The sequence below is a fragment of the Cornus florida genome, unplaced genomic scaffold (genome assembly GCF_030987335.1).
Source record: "Cornus florida cultivar Cherokee Brave unplaced genomic scaffold, ASM3098733v1 CherokeeBrave_3.0.0_Hap2_Chr04, whole genome shotgun sequence".
NCBI lineage: Eukaryota > Viridiplantae > Streptophyta > Magnoliopsida > Cornales > Cornaceae > Cornus > Cornus florida.
In genome coordinates, this window is record NW_026775574.1 from 27,047,363 (window position 1) to 27,069,326 (window position 21,964).

General features: G+C 37.7%; 2 protein-coding genes across 5 annotated transcripts; one reads left to right on the forward strand and one right to left on the reverse strand.

Moving 5' to 3' along the window:
- Positions 1-206: 206 nt before the first annotated feature.
- Positions 207-5,037, forward strand: LOC132303040 (equilibrative nucleotide transporter 1-like). The gene is made up of 2 exons (XM_059800074.1): positions 207-1,262; positions 4,235-5,037. Exons 1-2 carry the CDS (start codon positions 734-736, stop codon positions 4,963-4,965), a joined length of 1,260 nt encoding a protein of 419 aa, XP_059656057.1. The 5' UTR covers positions 207-733; the 3' UTR covers positions 4,966-5,037.
- A 591-nt stretch (positions 5,038-5,628) lies between these two features.
- On the reverse strand, positions 5,629-19,528 carry LOC132303038 (RNA-binding motif protein 25). Of its 4 annotated transcripts, none has more exons than XM_059800072.1 (8): positions 18,911-19,049; positions 18,274-18,358; positions 17,213-18,011; positions 16,917-17,069; positions 10,510-10,927; positions 9,637-10,323; positions 8,939-9,534; positions 5,629-6,133 (listed from the first exon to the last, which is right to left on the reverse strand). In XM_059800072.1, the coding sequence occupies exons 3-8, from the start codon at positions 17,561-17,563 to the stop codon at positions 5,882-5,884; spliced, it is 2,457 nt and encodes an 818-aa protein (XP_059656055.1). In that variant the 5' UTR covers positions 17,564-18,011; positions 18,274-18,358; positions 18,911-19,049; the 3' UTR covers positions 5,629-5,881. The 4 variants fall into 4 exon arrangements, with proteins under 4 accessions (XP_059656055.1, XP_059656054.1, XP_059656056.1 ...); XM_059800071.1 differs by having other exon boundaries at positions 17,213-18,014; XM_059800073.1 differs by having other exon boundaries at positions 17,213-17,466; positions 17,724-18,358.
- Positions 19,529-21,964: the final 2,436 nt, after the last annotated feature.

Below are 21,964 nucleotides of genomic sequence, written 5' to 3' on the forward strand. Positions count from 1 at the left end.
TATGTTAAATTATTGATTACTCATTTTTATGAATTTTTTTTATAGTTATATAATTGTATTTGAAGGGAAAAAAAAAAAAATGAAGAGAAATTTGGAACTAAATAGGGCGAGGCAGGTGCAGCAGGGTGAAAAAGTTAAACGGGATGAGAATAGGGGAATGGGGTGGAAAGGCCCCGTTTAGGCAGTTTTGGGCGGGGACGGGTCGAAGGTTTCTAAATAATTTTGGGAAAGAAGGAGGGTACATCCGCCCAAAACCGTCCCGATTTCCATCCCTACTCATATTCATATGATGTGCCTTAAAACAATTTTCCCTAAAATTACCTATTGCATATGTGAGGATGGATTGCATGAGCCCAATAATAAATTAGGAAGTGTTTTAGCACCGCTAAAAATAAAAAATAAAAATAAATAAATAAATAAAATCACATAGTGTGGCAGGCAAGCCTTTGACAATAATGTACTCTTACAACTTTTAAAATGAAATATTGGGCAATATAGTCTTTTTACTTTAAATTTATCGACGAAAGAAAAATTCACATATATATTCTGATAAAAATTATCTTCTCCTCCACCAAAAGGTTAAGTGTAATAAATTGATATGCAGTAGAGTTACGTGCAATCAACCCATGTTCGGCACCTTTACACGTGATAGAATCAACACAAACGTGTCTGATCCATTCTCTAATTCTCGAGAAGGGGAGAGATCGAGAGAATCATAGAGGAAGAATCTCCGATGGGATTCGCCGGTGGAGCTACCACCGCGGACGGCGGCTATTCAGAGTCATCTCCGCTTCTCCCCACCAATCCCAATCCCCCCAAAGACTCCTTCCACTTGGCCTACACAATCTACTTCACCCTCGGCGCAGGTTTCCTCCTCCCCTGGAACGCGTTCATCACAGCCGTCGATTACTTCTCCTACCTCTACCCCGACGCCGCCGTCGACCGCGTATTCGCCGTCGCATACAACCTCGTCGCCGTTGTCTGTGTCCTCTTCACAGTCGTCTACGCGCACAAGTCCAACTCCGTCCTTCGCATCAATGTCGGTCTCGGCCTCTTCTTGGTGGCCCTTCTCGTCGTTCCGATCATGGATGTGTTCTACATTAAGGGCCACGCTGGGCTGTATGATGGGTTCTACGTGACGGTGGCGGCGGTGGGGCTTTCGGGTTTCGCCGACGCGTTGGTGCAGGGTGGGATTATTGGGTCCGCCGGTGAGTTGCCCAAGAGGTATATGCAAGCTGTTATTGCCGGGACCGCTGCTTCAGGTACTATAATGCTATAATATTCTGTTGTTTTTCTGCTTTCGAATTAGGGTTTTTCGTTTTCAGTAAGGGATACTTGATTTTGTGAATTGTGTTAGTTTGTGCTTAGTTGATTTAGATTCGGTAATAATTTCTATTATTCAAAAATATTAGGTAGTGGTCATACAATTATTATTATAGGTGTTACTCAGAAATAACAAAGTCCGGTCAATCATCAGATGTCATATATTTAAAAAGTTGAATAAAATTTGATATTTCTAGTGAAAAGTTATTGAAGAAAGAAAATTTCAAATATACATTCTGATAAAAATTATCTTTCTTCTTTTAAAAAATAGACTTTGATACTACTGAGTCATTGGCCTATTAATAATAATATTACTTATATTATGTTTGAAATTTGAATAAAATTTATTTTAAATTAATTATGACTAAAAAAACAAAAATAAAACATGCTGACGACTAATGAGGCCCGAGCTCAGGATTAGCATCCCTCATCATAGACATAAACAATTATTGGGTTTACTGAATACTATTGGAATGATAATCCACAATTATTTTTTTACTTTATCAAATCTTTAGTGAGGAAAAGTTGTGAAAATATAAGATTTGATGGTAACATTTTCAGTTATCTATTTTCTTCTGGCTATAGTGTTAGTCAATTCTTGCTCGTATAGATTATTTTCTGACTCGTTTATAATGGGTCAAATATGAGTTAGGTCATTCCGTAAAACTCAATGACCCATTTTCATTCTTTTATTCTTTATTTAAAAAAAAAAATACATTTTACTATTAGTTCCATCTTGTTTTACTAAAAATTAGGGAAACATAATTTTAATTGCTTTCATTTAGTACATATATATATATTCTTCAATCTTTAAAAAAAAAAAAAAATTACTTTTATATTATTTTATGAAATTTCAACCTTCAATTGCAAGGCCTGACCGTTAAAAGACGCCCATTTTACTATACCAACCCGTTTACAAAACCCGACCCATTTACACGACCCGACCTACTTACACAACCCTGACCCACTTAACCTTTAAAAACAATCCTACCTAAAGAAACCCTTCAACCATTTAAAAATATTAATTATATTTTCAAATCACAGAAAAATACATAGCGAAATATATATATATATATATATATATATATATATATATATATATATATTCTTTCATATTGTGAAATTTGTATTAAAGTGGAAGAGAAGCAAATGATGTACAAATGGCCAAGTCAAAAGCAAATGCCCTGTCCAACCCACTGACAGAGCCAAAATACAAACAAACAGGGTCATATGCATGTGATCAGGCAGCCCTACATTATTTTTTGTTGTTAAAATATATGTATGTACAGGTACCAATGACTGACATTTTATAGTCATAATTTGTCAAAAAAAAAAAAAAAAATTCAAATGAGACGGTGGAAGTTTATGTGCAACATTCCTATCATAATAATATATTATTATTCTTTAAAACAAAAATATAAAGATACACATACATATTTATATAATAATAATAAAAGACACACAGAGAGACAAGGATAAAAATCTTATGAAGAGGGACTTTAAGTCTGATATATATATATATATATATATATAGAGAGAGAGAGAGAGAGAGAGAGAGAGAGAGAAAATTTTAGAGAGGGGGATCGTGAGAGAGCCGAAGAAAGAGAGAAAGAAATCTTAGAAAGAGAAGAAAATTGGAATCTAATGCTTTGCCACTTGTCAAAAAATGTGCATTACTAAGTTGATTTGAAAAAACAACTTCAAACTCAACAATATTTATGGAGTCGTTTTAGCGAGGGAGAAATAAAGAAAAGAGAGGAAATTTTTGAGAGAAAAACTTAAGTGAGAGGAGATTGATAAGAGAAAAATTTAGAAATAGTGCAACATAAAATAGATGTGTGTTGTGTTATTATGTGATAGGTGAAATATGGATTGAATATAGTTTTGACCCATATTCAAGCCATCTTGATCCTCGGTTAAAAATTACCCAATTCATTTTTGACCCACTTTAAATATGATTCATCTAAAATAATTTTAAAAACTAGTAGATATGAGGGGTTGTGAATCATTTTGCTACCCCTATGCAAGACTAATATTCTTTCATATTTACTAATTAATTCTATTGCAAAGCTCCACACAACTAAGCAAAGCTTTTTTCCAACAATATCGATACTTCTACTAATGCTTTGTTAGAAATTGGACGAAATTTAGTTCAAACGGATGATGACTGGTTTATGTTTGGAAAGTATTTCAACTAAAGCAACTAGGAAAATATACAATTAATCTTTTATATCTAGAGACTCTAGTGAGGTCTTCTTGTGAAATTATAATATTTCATAATAACGTTTTCAATTATCTATTTCCTCTTGGCTATAGTGTTAGCCGACTTTTCTACAAACAATTATTTGGTAGTACAGATTACTCTCCATATAATAATTTAAATTCAAGTTTTGTATTTGGTGAAGTTAAATTAGATATTTCGTGAATGGCGAGAGAGGTCGTATGGATACAGTATTTGTCCAAATTAAGTATTAACTATACGCTTATTTGTATTTAAGTATTTGTGGTTATGCAAAAGAACCATGTGGAGTAAAGAGTTTTTATTGATAGGATCATTGTAAGAAAGGCGAATTATAAAAGGGTTACTGAAATGGTTTAAAAAATTAGATTTATTCTTCTGTAATAGAATCCACGCCTATGCGGGAAGGAATTCTATACATTCAGTACTCCGAAACGGTATCGTTTTGGTACATAAGACTGAATCCCCACACCGGAGGGGATTTAGGTAGCCATGTGTCTAACCTTAGTATGTCAGGTATTTAAATGAAAGAAAGCCCTTCTTTTTGCAACTGGCTATACTTATGCTGGACATATTTGTCATGTGAGTTCAAGTGCTCAACGGGCCAAGTTCAATAGTTTATATTCTAAAACAAACAAACCATTTAAATCTTTTTTGTACTGTGGACCTTAGGAGTTCTTGCTTCATTTCTAAGGATCTTAACCAAAGCTGTATATTCACAAGACAGTCATGGCCTGAGACAAAGTGCAAATCTTTATTTCGTCGTCAGTATTGTCATGATGTTCATATGCATTGCTTTCTACAACGCGTCTCATAAACTTCCAGTTATAAAGTACTATAAAGACCTGAAGAGACAGACAGTTAGTGAAGAGACGAAAGAGAAAGGCGTCTTGACCGGCGCATTATGGAGATGGACCTTGTGGGAGATTGTTATGAGAGTGAAGTGGTACGGATTTGGGATTTTCATCATCTATGTTGTGACTTTGTGTATATTTCCCGGGTATATTACGGAGGACGTGCATTCCCAGATTCTCAAGGACTGGTACCCAATCCTCCTTATTACCGGTTACAATGTGTTTGATCTGGTTGGCAAATCTCTGACTGCACTCTATCTCCATGAAAATGCAAAGGTCGCAATTGGTGCTTCTTTTGCTAGGTTGTTGTTTTTGCCCCTCTTCTTCGGTTGCCTGCATGGTCGAGAATTCTTCCGAACAGAGATTCCGGTGACAGTACTGACTTGCCTTCTGGGCCTTACAAATGGCTACTTCACCAGTGTGTTGATGATTTTGGCTCCCAAAACTGTGCAGATGCAACGTTCAGAGACTGCAGGGATTGTGATTGTGTTGTTCTTACTTGTTGGTCTTGCCGTTGGTTCAGTTGTATCTTGGTTTTGGGTAATATAGTACTTCTGCTTGCGTACTTTGATATCTTTGGCTCACACTGAGACCGTAACGCAAGCTACTCTGCTACCGGAAACCATGGTCTTTGCACCTTGTTCGTATCAAATTTGAATGATCATATACTGTAATCCATTTTTCAATCAAGGAGACCCTGCCAGTGCTTTTTAGATAATCATGCAGACTGTAAAATTTCCTTCGGTAATGACAACAAATTAGGGCAAGCACCGGTATGCGTAGACAAGAATATTATAAGCACTGGCAGATTTTAAAATTGAAAAGCAGCTTTATATTGCCATATTTTCAGCTCCACTCATAGTTGGAGATTTTGCATTTTTGAGGCAATCGAAGGCTTTGAAACCCGTGAGATGGCACAGATAGTTGCTTATAGATAAAGCGGATTTGTAGATCAGCTGACACAAAACTTGTGTGATTGAGCCAGATGAAGTTAATTGTTCCCACATGTATTGTTTAACAACTTGTTACTTCTTTTACCAATAATTCTCATCCTAAGTTCAGCAGTATCTTATGTGCCAAAGGCAAAACTGAAGAAATAGAATTAAAAAGTAAAACCCCAGTTTTGAGAACTAACAAGATCTCAAACGTATCCTAGAAAAGAGCATCATAGCCTTCCATGCTTGTGGTGATTTTACAAAGGCCTGGCATGACTTATGGTCAACCCATCATCATCATTCATCAGCAATTATTTCACAAAAAATGAAAGATTCGGGTACATTCTTCTAAAAAACTTATCTAAAACAAGTTATTATATTTGAAGCATTACAAACTGCAAAATAGCATCATCCCCTAACAATTCTACAATGACATGTAATCGGGAAAGCAATAGCATCAAGGAAAAAAAATATATAAATGTTCTAAGAAATCAATGATAAAAGAAGCAAAACACAGGTACCTAATTCCATCAGGTGTTAGACCTCAAAGCAAGGCCAGTCTCTATTTTCTTAATTTCAAATATAAGCATCCTCCACATCTTCAGCACAAACATTTCAGCTTCATCATCCAAGATGATCTGGAGCCTCTCAAGCATATCGGATGCCTTCACATGCTCCGCAGTGCTGGAAAGTATGTAGTCTACCAGTGTTTTCTCTTCCTCTCCCAAAAACTCTGTAATCTTCTTAGAGATCCATGGTTTCATTCGTTTATGCAGGTCATTCTGTTAAAGTGCGTTAAACAACAACGAAAAGCACATTCAAGATAAGAAAAAACCATCATGACATAAAAAATGAACTAAAGGTATTTGAACTCTTCAAATATTTTTGCTATCCATTCTACCGAGTGTGAGTACTGATAAACAAACATAGACCAAGCCAACACAAGTAATTTCAGATAGTACTGTCACAATGAACAAATTAGCCAGATCTTGTAACTGCTTTGTTCTCATTGCTTACATAGCAATGATGTGGAATGTCAAGGGCAAATGAACTCCAGAATTCTGGTGGGTACTGTTCAAAACCGCCCATATAAAATAAGTGATGATTGATTAATCGAACTGTACAAGCAGTAATTTCATGTAATTTACCACAAGCAAAAGGGTCTAATAGGTATTCAACCAAAAAAAAAAAAAAAGAAAAAAGGGTCTAATAGGAGGACGAACAAGATTTTTATTCATCTATAATTGATTTGGTTTCTCAAAATCAACGAGTAGAAGTGTCCATAAAGCAGGAGTGACAGAGCATGGAAACGTTAAACCTAAAAAATATTAGACCAAGAGTGTCCTGAGAGCGTGTGCCTATTTACTTCAATATCTACATACAAAAAGTTTGTAAGATTTAAAATTAAATGCTAGAGTTATTACTTTTTTTTGTAAGTAAGCTTTCATAAAAGGTGCTCAAGAGGGGAACTTTCCTAAAAGAAAACACAATAAATTTTAATTAGTTGATTGCAGAACCCAAAAAGAATTATGTGATATTTTTGATAACCCAGTTCAGCGCTGAATACATTTAGCACTTGTTTAATAATACAACAAGGATACTACTTTAAGGAATAAATGCCACTTAAAATAGAACAAAATTTTAAGCGATGGAGACTTCACTTATCACTTAATACTTAATCTTTTTTACAAAGTATAAAAATACATAAATTAAATTTTAGGTGAAAATTTTAGGTGAATGAGACTTCAGATATCACCCAGTACCTAACGATTTTAAAAAGGTACAGTACATAACGATTTTAAAAAGTAATTAAAAAAAAAATTATTAACTTATAACTAACACTTAAAATTCATTCTTAAAATTTCCGGTGCTTAATTTTCAGTTTTTATAAAGAAAAAACACCTTACTCTCTAGGGACAAATGTATAACAATACAAGTTTAAGGGCTTTAGGTGAACACACCAAGGGTTCCCCGCCATGTCTTTTTTTTTTTTTTTGATAAGTCCCCCGCCATGTCTTTTAGTAAAGAAGAAAACAACAGAGCCATTTACAGAACAAAAGGAAAGCCTACAATATGAAGATGCCGAAACACACAGAATAGAGAAACAAGAGGAGAACGATGACGACACATCTGCACCTTTAGCTGGAGAAGCTACTGGCTCCAAGTAGGTCTGAAACTAACTTCCCATCAGCAATTGGTCTTGCTATCTTTCCATTCTTCTTCTCCTTCAAACAACGAAAGCCTAAATGCCCTAAAAAAATTATTGCAAGAAAAAAATAGCACACCTGCCGAAATTCTCCATTATTACCACTCTGTTTTGTTGGGTTGTAGGGCGAAATTATAGATCTTTAGAGGAGAGTTGATTTTATGGGCTCTTTGGGAGTTTAGAGGCCCCATTTGGCCTTGTCTAGTTCTCTTGGGATGTGATTCCCTTTTGATCGCTTTCTAATACATTCTTATTTATCAATAAATAAATAAATAGCACACTTGCTTCCCTGTCTTCATTGGTCACCATGCCAAAGTTGGCGACATCATGAGTTTCTTTGTTCCGCAAATCATTGTCATCTTTTTCTGTGTCCTCAACTGAGGGCTTTGGAGATTCTGTTTTTTGAACACCCGGTGCATTTTCTTCCTCTTTATCAGTCCCTTCAGTTTCAGTTTTGAGTTTCTTTGAGTTCTCTTTTTTCTTTTCAACATAACTCTCTAAAACTCTCGTGTTGCCTGATTGACATTTAACTGCAATATGCATCAAATTTACCCCAACTACACCTGATTCTACTGTCACATCAAATTTACACCTGATTCTACTTTCACATCTTGGATTGGCAATGTCTGCGATAATCAAAATTATCAAGGATTTAGCAAAGAAAATGTGATTCATGACCCTAGAATCTCAATCCGTGGATTCTCACTTCTCAGAAAGTAGTTCGTGGAATCTTGCCGCACCCACCCTTAAACCGTCAATCTGCACTTGGAACTACAGGACAGCATCCCCCAAACGGATTTTATGACTTGGGAAGGGGGAAGGAGAAGAAGAGTTATTTGGAAAGAAAAAATTAAAAGGACGACACTACAAGAGACCATCAATTTAGAAAGCAGAAATCATTTTCTTTTCAGCTATCACATAAGAAGACACCTCTATTTAATAAAAACTTATGGTTCAATAGCTAGGCAACCAATACATGTTTCTACTCACACTTTTGAGCTAGCAAGAAAAGAGTTGTTTATTGTTTTTCCTTACCAACAAAAAGTCTAGAAGTTTAAGTCTGCAAAATCCTGGATCCCATGAAATCCTAACTGCACTCATATCCCCATTCAATATATTCACTACTAGTACTCATCCTTAAGTTGCCACAACCATCATGACTACAGTTTTAAGATTTCCACGTAGGGGCTTCACGTTGTCATATGATTCATAATAATATTGCTTACTTGCAGTAGTCCTTTTATCTATACTAATATATACAAGAAGTTTCCTACTTATTGAAGCAAACCATTCTGCACTATCTCAAGAGGAAAATGTTCTCAAAATTTCAAGAGTGACACTTGAAAAACTAAAAACAAATGGCACTGGAAGTGGTGCTTACCTCATCATATATAGCCCAATTTATTTTGTATGAGAATAACTCCTCCTTTGTCTTGGGGATCATATCAATCAACTGTTTTGCATCCAAAAGCTTCTGATTATCTGGTGTTTTCGCTCTATCCAGTCCATGTTCCCGATCCCTCTCACGATCCAAAGTCACTTTTCTAGTCTCATTTCTGGTACGATTACTCTCCTCATTTCGGTCTCGATCACGCTGGCCAGACCTATCATGGGAACGCCGGCTTCTTTCCTTTTCCATATCAGGTCTCTCTTCTTTGGGAGTTACATTTGAGATACGCTTCGCAAATTCTGCTGCCGCAACTAAATTTGAAGCTGGTTCACCAGAAACAGTAGGTTGGCCAACCTGCAATTCCTCAGTTGAATAGTCAATGGGAACTAGAGGCCTCATCTTTTTCTCTTTTTGTGCATCCTCATCCTCCTCCTCATGGAAAACAGACGGGACGGCAGTTCGTTTTCCTGATCCTACAAGACCAAACCCCAACTTTCTAGCAGGGGCATTGCTACTCTGCCGTGTGTCTGACGAAATTGACTCCATGATGGATTCATCACTAGTGCCATTTTGTAGAACCGCATCACCTGCCATATGGAAGATTGGAAGTTCAAATCCATTTTTTTTATTATTAAAAAAAAAAAAAAAAATGGAAAAGGAAATAAAAGGATGGGCAAAAGAAAGCTTACCAATATGGTCATCATGACCACAATCACCATCAGAGGTCCGTTCAACAGCCTTATCTTTGCTCCCCACATCAGTTCCATCAGGCATTATCTCATCACTTCCATTAGTTACATGAACAGATGAAAGTTTTAACGCATCTTGCTCCTGCTGTCTATGTTGTTTCTGTTCCTCATCAGCCCTCCTCTTGGCCTCCGCAATTTCTTCCTCTTCTTTTAATCTATCAACCAAGTCCTCCTCCTTTTCCCTTAGCCTCCTCCTCCTCTCATCTGAGCTATAACTCTTATGTTTCCTCCTTTTGGTGTCCTCATCATCACTTTCAGGCTCCTGATCCGTAATATCCCGCCTGCGCTTGTATTCCCTTTCTTTCTCCCTGTCTTTCTCCTGCTTCCGCTTTCGTTCTTTTTCTCTTTCTCTAGATTCCCAATCCTTAACAAGGACATTGTACCTATGCTCATCCTCCCGGATCTTTAATTCTCTTTGCCTCTCTCTAGTAGCTCGTTCTTGCTCCCTTTCTCTCTCGTATCTTTCAAGTTCCCTCTCCTTTTCTCGTTTCAGATCACGCTCTTTGTCTCTGCTCCTCCTATCATGCCTTCTACTCCTGTCAGGTGAGCTCGTTTCAGGTCTATCATGGTCACCTGTACTTCTTCTTTCACTTGTCATCTCATTATCGTTTTTATCTTCTGCTGCATCTGCAAAATGAGGGGAAAAGAGGAGGGAGGGGAAACCTGTTAAATAACCATTAATTACATAAAGAGTTGTCACGAACCATTGTCATATCATTGTTATTGCATAAACTGTCATTTTATTTATCAGATTCCAACACATTAATAACGAACTATAGGAACAGAATTCCTCTAGCCACTATGAAAACTCACCATTTTTCACTATGTCCACATCCGAGTCCCCATCTTTTGATTTAGCCGGCTGTTCTGAGTTTGAGTTGCCAGAACCATCGACAGATGTTTGCGAAGGAGGTGGTGGTAAAGGCCTGGTCTTTAACCTCTCTTGTAGCATGCCTGTAAGCTTCTCAAAAGCCTCACGATCTGCTTCCCTGTCTTCATCGGTCACCATGCCAAAGTTGGCGACATCATGAGTTTCTTTGTTCCGCAAATCATTGTCATCTTTTTCTGTGTCCTCAACTGAGGGCTTTGGAGATTCAGTTTTCTCAACACCAGGTGCATTTTCTTCCTCTTTATCAGTCCCTTCAGTTTCAGTTTTGAGTTTCTTTGAGTTCTCTTTTTTCTTTTCAACATAACTCTCTAAAAACTCTCGTGTTGCTTGATTAACATTTAACTGTAATGCATCAAATTTACCCCAACTACATGAGTGGAAGATCAAACATAAAAAACTAAAAGCAAAGAAATGCATGCAGTAGTTCATCAGATGACATTGGTTATAAACTTATAATCAAAACAAATATATTGGTCATAACAAAATATTACTTATATGTAATTAAAAGCATGCCTATGCTACTTTTTCTTTTTTCTTTCCTTTTTTCTCTTCCTTTATCTATTTACTTATTTATGCCAGAGGCCTTCAAGTTCAAGAATAGAAAGCGTAAAATCAGTTCTATGTACAATCCCCAGGGATGTCAATACTTTTTAGTATTGAAAAAGTATTGGCATAAAATCCAAACTTTTGAAGTGAATTGTCTTTCCATAGGACTTTTCTCAAAAAAATTTTGTTTTACCATAAAAACTACTTAAGCAGCAATCCTACAAGAAAATTTATATGCATAAGACAGCTGTGCACTTCAGCAACTGAAAAAATGCATACCTTCTAGAAAGAATTAGCATAATTCTAAAGTAGGTATTAAAATACATATTTAGGTCCTAATACATAGGAGTAGCAAATAGCATTAAAAAATTTAGATTGGTGGATCACAATTTTCAACTAAAAGAAGAACTCAGAGGAATTAGAAGATAAATCATAGGACTTCGAAACACTAAAGTACTGAAATCCAAAAGAGAGCTCAAACTAAAAGGAAACAGTGAAGGCTGGATAAAGAGCTAAAGTAGAGAACAAAGTACAAGTGATGTGAAAAAATCCTATCTTTTTCAACACCTCAGCATCATCATCATCCTTGCCTTAATCTTATATGAATGGGGTTGGTCACATGAAATCTTTCTCCATCTAGGAAAAAGAAAAGGTAAAAATGCAAAAATTTGGAGAAGAATGAATTATTTTACGAATGGATTCTTGGGCTCATGAACTGTGTGGCATTTGCTTTTGAGGACATATCATGAAGAAATTGATCATCTCAAGTGAATGAGCAATTCACTTAAGTCTTGTTAGTTCAACATAAATATGAGAGAGAGAAACTGATGAATTCCACCATTAAATGGGGTTCTCACCAAGGCATCACTCCATTACCAAGTCACAAGGGCCTATTTGATTCAATTGCTGAATAAAACACTAACCAACGCCCAAAGAAAACTTATTAATAAGATGGTCAGAAGGAAAATGAAATTATTAATTGTAAATTATATATAATAATAATTAGAAAGTGATACATATCGCTAACAGTCCAGACAAAAGTGGCAGATCGATAAAATTGGAGTTTCAAGTACCAGTAATGGCCGCCTAACATAGCAGTCCCTTCATCCCTTGTGATGGACAGGAGTTATAACAACATTTAAGCAACTGTAACAGCAGTTAAAGCAGCGAGGGTTTTTCAACCTCACCTAACTCTCACTAAATGAACTCGTATATAAAAGACACGGTTTGATGAAATTGAGATTTCAAGAACCAGTAACGGCCGCCTGACACAACATCACTTGTGATGAACGGGGTAATAACAAGGGTTAAGCAATGATAACAACAATTGAGAACGTGAATGTTTTGCAACCTCATCCAACTCTCACTTATTGAAGCATAGATCCCTAAAAAAGGGTGACTGACTTATATCGTGTCCGTGTCGGATATAGACACTCATCGGATACTCGCGGATATCTAAACCTGCATTATGTTATATACTTTGACATGTCCTTGCCATATTCCGCATCCTATTATTTAAGAATTATTCGTGTCGCCGTATTCCTATCGTATCGTGTCGTGTGACTCGTGTCCATATCCTGTGTCCGTGTCCATGCTTCATAGACTCTCCCTATATGAACTATTATGCATAATTTAATATTAGAATCTCATTAATTGGAGCTTGCAGCTATTTTTAATGAATTTTTATGATTTTTTAAAAATGATTTAATATAAGCAAAAGCCTATATATTCTATTTTTAAGGCTTTGTTTAATTAATTTCTAAATTTCACAATTAAACATGAAATTATATTGAAGATAATTAAACAATAATTCTCAACATCATACACATACATAATCAAAATGGCATAAGATCGAGGTCACATGTCTGAAAAGAAATCACAACAGTGTATCACTGGAGGGCCCCTATTCTGAGACTACAAATAAAATTGGGACCAGAGCTCCTCAAGTTTCATCCCAGATTGTAGGAAATATATAAATGAAAATTCCTAATACGTTGTCCTCCCTATCTGCAGAGTCTTGAAGTCTTCTGATTCAAAATCTAACCATATATCTTGTGTTTTAAAACTTTTGAAGGCTAAATCTAAGCTTTTATAAAAGACAGAACTCCGAAATCAAGGAAAAATTTTAAATTGAAAAAAACACTCTTATAAGTCATCATTGAAAACTGCTGGTTATGGTGCCTTTAATTTAAGGGCTGTTATGAGGATGTAACAGGCGCTTTATCCACTGTTACAAACAGAGACACACAATTGTGTGCAACAAAGACCAATGTTTGCAATGATAGAAAGCGCTTTAATTTAAAGGGCAGAAAAAATGTTTGCAAAAGGGAGGTTTGGGGATTCGAAGGCTGGATATGTTCAATAATGCTTTGTTGGGTAAATGGCTTTGGAGATTTGGGGGTAACAGGACAAAATTATAGAGGCGTGTCATCTCCTGTAAATTCGGGAGAGGAAAATGGAGGGTGGCTATCTAGGGGGGCAAGAACTCCAGCGAGTATGGGATCTTGGAAACTTATTCGGAAGGGCTGGATGAGTTCTCCAAACGTATCTAGTTCAAAGTTAGGAGCGGGAGGCATGCCAGATTTTGGGAGGATCAATGGTGTGGGGACTTTGAGCTGTCTCGTAGATTTCCTAGCCTCTTCAGGATTTCTGCGAACAAACATGCTGCACTTGCTAACTGTTATGAGCTTAATAATGGAAGGGTGACTTGGGATGTTCAATTTCGCCAACAGTTCCATGATTGGGAGCTTATGAAGGCTACAAATGTCCTTGCGTTGATATATAGCCAGGTATGTGCAATTTCGCCGACCGTTCCATGATTGGGAGCTTATGAAGGCTACGGATGTCCTTGCATTGATATATAGCCAGGTGGTGGAGGGTGTGGGTATGGATGAGATGGTGTGGGAGGGGTCCTTGAGAGGGGAGTTTGATATTAAATCCTTTTATCAAAGTCCTACGGAGAACCCTGGCCCCTCTTTCCCTTGGAGAGCTGTTTGGAAGACAAAAGCCCCTTTGAAGGTGGCTTTCTTTGCATGGTCTGCTGCCCTTGGAAGCATTCTCACTCTCGACATCCTCAGAAGGAGACGTCAGGTTGTGGTGATCTAGTGTTGTATGTGTTAAGAAGTCGGAGGAATCTGTGAATCACCTTTTGCTTAACTGCCTTCTGGTGAGGGATATTTGGGCTATGTTCTTGGTTGCTTTGGGTTAGGGCTGTAAATGAACCAAGCGTTTGACGAACAGCGCAAACTTGGCTCGCTAAAAGCTCGACTAATGTTCGTTTGTTTAATAAACGAACCAATCTCATACAGATTTTTTAAGCTCATTTAATAAATGAACCAATCCCAAACAGCCCCCGGCTCGGCTCGTATGTTCGTGAACATGTTTGCAAACAGGCTTGTTAACAAGCTCGTTTGGGCTGTGAAAATTATAAAGAGAACTTTGATAATTATTTGTGATGAAGCCTTAGCTCACATATTACAAGCCCATTAATATTTGGTTCCTTTTATTTTATATGAGCCCAACCCAATTCATATTATACACTCATCCCTTTTAAAATAAAACCCAAGCCCATCAAGCCCATATATATGTCTAACCCTATTATTCTATTATCACCTTCACTCTTAACGTCACAATTAGGAGGCCGCACACTACTGCCACAACCTCCTGACCCTCTCTACAGCAGCAATCATGGACAACACACACCCTCTCTCTAACTCTCTCAACTTTTATTTTCACTATTATGGTGTTTAAATCTTCTGATCATACTGTATCTATACAGTAATCATTCCCTATCTTTCCTCTCTCTCTTCTCTCATCTTACGTCTCTCGTTTTTCTCACATTCCAATATTCCATGGTCTGTGATTTCTTGTGTGTGTGTGTGTATACACATACATATACATATACATACATACATACATGGAGGATGTATCTTTTGGTTTGGGTATAAACGAGCTCGACTCAAGCAGCTCGTGAGCTCGTCAAACCACTTCGAGCCGAGCTCGATTAGAATGAAGCTCGGTTCGGCTGAAAATGAGCCTAGCTCGAACATGACTAAAGAGATGCCAAGCCGATCCCAAGCACTCTAAAGCTCGGCTAGGCTCGATTACAGCCCTACTTTTGGTGTGGTTTGGGTGTTTCCTTAGTCAACAGCTGATTTTTAGAGGCTTGGAAAGGGTGTAAAGTGGGAGCCGAGTCAGAGATGCTTGGAGGGCCACTCCCCTTTGTATTTGGTGGGACTTGTGGCGCGAGAGAAATAGGAGATCCTTTGATGGGGAGGAGTCTCCTATTTGGTCGCTCAAATACAATATATTTTCTTTATTCTTTTGGGTTAATGGGCAAAATTGTACATCTATGGATAGTCTTTTGGATTTTGTGGATAGCTTAAAGTTGTGAAGTCGCTGTTAGGCAGCTTGTTTTTCCTTTCGGAGAGCTCCCCCCTTTTGAGTGCCCTTAATGAAGTATTACTTATTAAAAAAAAAAACTAAATAGTAGTAAATACAGAAGATATGGAACAGTTTTTTTTTTTTGGGATAAGATTTTTATAAAAGACGCTCAAAAGAGGAGCGCTCCCAAAGAAGACGACAGCCGACCAAAATCAACACTAGAGCTTTAAGCTATCCACAAAATCCAATAGACAATCCATTGAATTACAATCCCTCCCATTTACCCAAAAGAATAAAGTAAGAATATTGTATTTAATAGCCAAAATCGGAGACTCCTCTCCTTCAAAGTATCTCCTATCTCTTTCGCACCACAGACCCCACCAAATACTAAGGGGAGTGGCCCTCCATGCATCGCTGACTTGGCTCTCCATTGTACAACCTTTCCAAGTCTCTAACAAGTCGACCGTGGATTCTGAGAACACCCATGGAAGACCAAACGCAACCAAAAACATAGTCCAAAAATCCCTAGCCACAGTTGATTCTGAAAAAATAAATTATCACTGCAACTGCCCCTAAATAGAGGGTAAATGGTATTTATGAGTCGTATTGTAACTTGATGGACAAGAAGAACATCCAAATGCCTGATGCATGAACTTTCGATACATAATTCTTATATATAAGCAGCTTAGTATTATTCTCAGCATAAGTTTTTGAAATAGAAAATATGATAGTCTGTAAACCACCAAATATTTTGAATAGACGACTCAGTTATCTATTTATAGTGACAAGCACCGAGCCCTAAAGCAATTTTCAAAAATATAGTCCATCATTTCAACTAGAGAGCAAAAGAATGTGAAGGAATTCAAGAGAAGTGCTTCCGAAAGTAGAATCAGGTAATTTTAGGCCCCCACATATATAGTAACATTAATAAAAGACACACACACACAAAGAACTGAGAAAATTACATAGGCATGCTACAAAGCATGTGTAAGAATACATAAAAGAAACGAAAACCAATACAATGATATACATTAGAACATTGTTGAAATTTGCTTTTGAGACAGTAAAAGCAAGTGAATGGCTATGGTACCAGTGCGATCTAGTAACTATGTTCAACACTGTTAACAAAAAATATATATCTCCAATTAGAAAGCCTATAATGCAAAGAAAGAAACGAACTCTCATCTTGCAGTGAATTAATAACAGGAACCAAGTATATTGAAAAAAAACACCATAAAATATGAAACCAAGAATCTCCAATTAGAAAGCCTATACGCAAACAAAGAAATGAACTGTCATCTTGCAGTGAATTAATAACAGAAAACAAGTATATTGAAAAAAAACACCATAAAATATGAAATCAAGAATACACACGCACAGAGATAGAGAGACTGAATCATACCACCAATTCTAGCCCATCAACATTTAATTTACTCAGCAGCCGTAATGCACGTAAAACCCCTTCAGCAGAATCAAATTCACAAAATCCAAAACCTTTTGGAGTTCCATTTGTGGGATCTTGAGCGCGTTTCCAATTCTTGACAGGTCCACAAAGCTTCAAAAATCATACAGATCGTAATTAGCTTAACCCAGAGCTCCAAATAGACTTGAAAACATTTTAAATATAGACCAAGGAACCCAGAACTTTGAAGAGAACACATAAGAAAAAGTAGATAATATGTAATGAAAGTAACCTACTTGAAGGAGAGAGAGCATGAAATCATTTTCCACAGTCGATGCTATCTTCCCAACATAAACTGTGGTTTGGGGTTTTTCTGCTGGTGTTACACTTGGAGCAACAGATGGCCTAACAACAGGAGGGATAATTGGAGGACGAATTCCTGGAACAGGTGGACGTGACAAAATGGGGAGCATGCCAATTGCTCCTGGAGGACGTGGAGGAAATGGTGACCGAATCATCGTCGTGTATGGAGAAGGATAACGAGGAATTCCTGCATAAATGGGAAGAAATCTATGCAAAACTATCAGAGCAAGTTTACAAGCTGCAAACAGTACAACAGAATTTCTGAGCACTAAATACATGTACATAAAAATAATCACAAGAATAATTAGATGCTGTTACCACACATTACAAGCATAGATGACAGCATAGGCAAGGCAACAAGCACCAGCTGAAAAGATTAACTTGAAGGAACATGAAGAAAATAACATCAAATTCATAGTTCATGGATAGGTGAAGTGGACTTACCTTGTACATCCACTTGTAAAATGGTAGCCTTCTCAAACTACCCCATGCATCAATTGTGACGTTTTGAAATCGAGTAACACGAGACTTCGAGTGTCTCATCACACCAATGCAATGGACGTTACAAGTATAATTTAATGTTCCACAGGCACTAAATAACTCAACTGTTAACAACCCAATGCTCAGCATAACAAACACAGGGAGAGAAAACCAGAGACGGAGAGAGAGAGTAATTTAAAAAAGATTGTGATACCTTGGAAAATGTATCGGGCACTCAGTTGCTAACATAGTCTGCTGCCGGTAGTTCAAGTTTGAAGAACCCATTAAAGAGAAAATACCCTTATAACTACCAGATAAAAGCCAACTAAATGAACATGACACAACCAAACATTGTTTAGCATGACAAATGGGAGAAATACATTTGTTCAAACTGTGCCATATCATTCAATTTGTAATCCATGAGACCAGTTTTGAGCAGAGAAACAATAAACTGTTTGGTAAATCAATCTCTATTTCAAATACAATCAAGGAAATTAAGCAAATGTTTGCATACCAAAAGAGGAGTTGTAGAGTGGGTGGTCGCTAAAGAACAGCATTATGAAGCCTTCCAACCTTTCTCACCGTAATCAATCAAGACACTGTAGGAGAAAACATCCCGTCATCGATACCCCTTATCCAACCAACACGAATTGCCCCCAACTCCTTTCAACCAAAATCTTTCCCTCTAAATACTTATCAATATATAGATAGATAGATAGATGTATGTATATTTCCCTCAGACCACTAAACCATGTAATGCTATCCATGAATAGTAAATATCAATTAAGCTTCAACGTGTGTGAATTTACATAGACACACATATTGTTACACAGTTTATTAATACTTGGGACCTTATAACTCCTTTAATTACACAAAGCCAATGGCAAATTCAAAAGGTATTTGGAAGTTGCAGCAGTAACAACTACTAACAATTATAGGTATCAAGTTGATTATAACCACAAAATCAGACCCAACAACTGCAATTCCATTCTTAAAAATTGGTACAGAGAAGCAAACTGTACATATTTGAAACTAAAAGCAACGACTTTACAGTTAAAGAATGAACATTTTAACAATGTATAAATACCGAAACACTCCGCATAACTATACATATACAGAAATAATATACTATAGAAAGAAGAATAACCCACCCGGAGGAGGTATTGTGCCATGAGGGGCGTGCGCTGGCATGGTCTGATAACCATTCTGCATCGGCGCATAGTGTCTAAGGGCCGGGTTGGGAGGCTGAGCATAGTGGGGAATCATCTGCGGCACAGACGCCCCAACCGATCCGCCAACGCTGACAGCGCCTGGAACCATGACCGGTACATGGCTCACACCAGGTGGCTGAACACTAGGGTTCTGATAGGCCGAATTCGGCAAATTAGGGTTCGGGAGGGGCGAGAACAGCGGGGCGGCGGGGAGGGGAACCGGAGGCGCCACCGGGCGGAACGACGGCGGTGCCGACGGAGGAACGGCGGGGATCTGGGGCGGAGCATATGGCTGGACCGAAGGTGGCTGCGGCGGAGAAATGATCGGTGGCGGAGGGGATGGATTAGGGTTTATCGGAACAGATGTAGTTGGGGTAGACGATGAGGGAGGTGAAGACAGATCGGTTTGATTCGATTGAGGGGGTGGGTTTTCGGGTTCGGATTGTTGGGAATTGGGTTCTGTAGTAGGAGGAGGGGTCGAAGAATCCGCCATTGACGACGCTCCGCGAAGAAGAGCTAATAATGCTGGTGTTTTGGTCTCTCTGTGCCCTAGAAATTGGGTTTCTCTATGTATAGAGGGAGGGATTGGGTGTATAGTCGGTGTAGAGCTTCGATTCGAATTGGGACACGTGGCGCGTGAGGACAGGTAGTTGAAGAATGTATGATTTGCGAGAAAGGAAGTATGTGTAACCGATTGCTATTATCGTCATACCGCTTCACTGGAGAATATCTGCGCCATATTAAATAGCGATTCTGACGCAATCAATCACATTCATACGATGGTTTGTAATATTTGGAATACTGTGATTTTAGTTGCGAACGGAGCGTAGCGAACACGAATAAAGTTAATATATATTACGTATCCAACGACAATGCAAACCATCTTAGTACAAACAGAATATATGTGCAATCGCTTGTAACCTTTTATACTAGTTATTTTTAATAAAGTCTAATAAGAAATTCACACACTACACATTTTTAAATTCTAATAAGAAATTCACACATGACGCATTGCTCCTATAACGGAACATCAATTTTTACTTTTTTTTTTTTTTTTTTTTTTCCTTTTCTTCCTTATTCATCCGTTAACTTTTTACTTTTGAAATCTAAAAATACCACTACTACACTTCTTAGTATCACACAATATATTACTTTGGATTAATTTTAGTGACACCTCCTAAGATTTGGCCGAATATCAAATTGAAATATTTTTCGAAAACTATTATTTCTCATGTTATAAATGTTTATTTGGTTTTTCGCTTACATTATAACAATTAGCTGCATTTGGTGTCAGAGATGTAAAATGACTGAAATAGCCATTGACTTTTTAAAAATAGCTCTTTAGTAAAGAATTAGATAAAAAGGCTAAATTATTCTTAAATATTTTGTAAATTTACAAATTAAATTACTTTGTATATATCTTTATTGCTTCTTCTATAATGTACTACGTATCGTCCCTCCCACCACCAGTGCTATAAAACTCCATAAACACTGGCAGGAAGCTAGATGCGGTTTTGGAGATGACCCATTTGGAGCGAAGCGATGTAGGACCAAACCCAAGAGAGAACGGGGTTATTATGGGAGATTGGAGGGAGGGAGAGAAAGGTCTGTTTCAACTTCTTCAGAATCGAAGAAAGAGATGGCCCAATTAAGGTCGGTGATGGAGGACTCGAGGACGTTTGAGGCCTTGCAGAAGTCGTCGTCGGTGGTGATAGTGAATACTGGCGAAGGACGCATGTTGAATTCAATCAGTGGTTAGTAAAAAAATAAAAAAAATGTAACCAACAAATTTCATACCCAATAAACCATAAACTCCAAAATTAGAATTCCCAAATCAAATCTGTAAATACCCAGATTGATAAATTGAAAGAAACAGTTAATGGGTATTGAATTTCGGTCTCACCAGAATTGATTAATTTCCAAAAATAAAATAATAAATAATAAATAATAAATAAATATATATATATATATAATAATTTAAAAAATCATATACAATAAACCATTTACTTTAAAATTTGAATTCGCAAGTCAACTTTAACCATCCAGATTGCGAAATCAAAAGAAATAGGGATAAAGTGCAATAAACCCCCTCCAACTATACCCCAAGTGCAACAAACCCCCCTCAATTACAAATAACCCCCCTCAACTATGGTTTAGGTGTAATCTTAAGACCGAGAATGTTTTTCAGGTCATTTCAAGTTACCGGAAACTAGAAAAGTCTAATTTACCCCTTCATAAAAGGGTGCTGCATCACAGTGAGGAAAATAAAATGCCTGGCAGACACGTGTGCAGCCTATTGGCTGCTGACTTTATTTTTTAATTTTTCCTTTTCTTTTCTTTATCTTCAACTGGGTCTCTTCTCACTCCCCTTTCTCTCTAACTCGTTGCTGTCCAAGCCGTCGATGTATAACGCCATGAACCCTCAAATTGAAAAGATGACGACTAAGCTGGCGATTGACAGAACAGCGGGCAAGGCGATCACGAGCTTGGCTGTGGCGGCTTGATGGAGATAGGCTGGCTGTGATGGTAAGGCAGGTGGACTGAACGGAATAGGCGGCGGCGGCTCAGCCAGTGGAAGGCTCGGCTAACTCAGCCATGAATGACTCGCAGCGGCGGCGAGCTTGGCGGGATTGAACGGCGGCCGAACTCACAGCGAGCAAGGAGGCTACGGACGGTGGAAAGGATGAAGACGGCCTCGGCGGTTTCGGCTTTGGATGATGTCGGCTGTGATGGACGGCGGGTGGTGCAGTGGCGGTGATGTATCGGCGAGGGCTCGGCCGTGAGAAAGAAATGCGGCGATGGAGAGGAGTGGCCAGCAAGGATGAATCCAAGCTTCTTGTTCTGTAAATGGGTTTTGATTTTTATTTTTATTTTTACTCATTATATACTAAGCTAACATTTGAGTACAATAAGAGAAGAAGAAAAAGGGCTATTTGGGTAAAGGGAAAGGATCTTCCGTGTTCGCTGGCAACCATGGCTGTGATCAAATTTGGC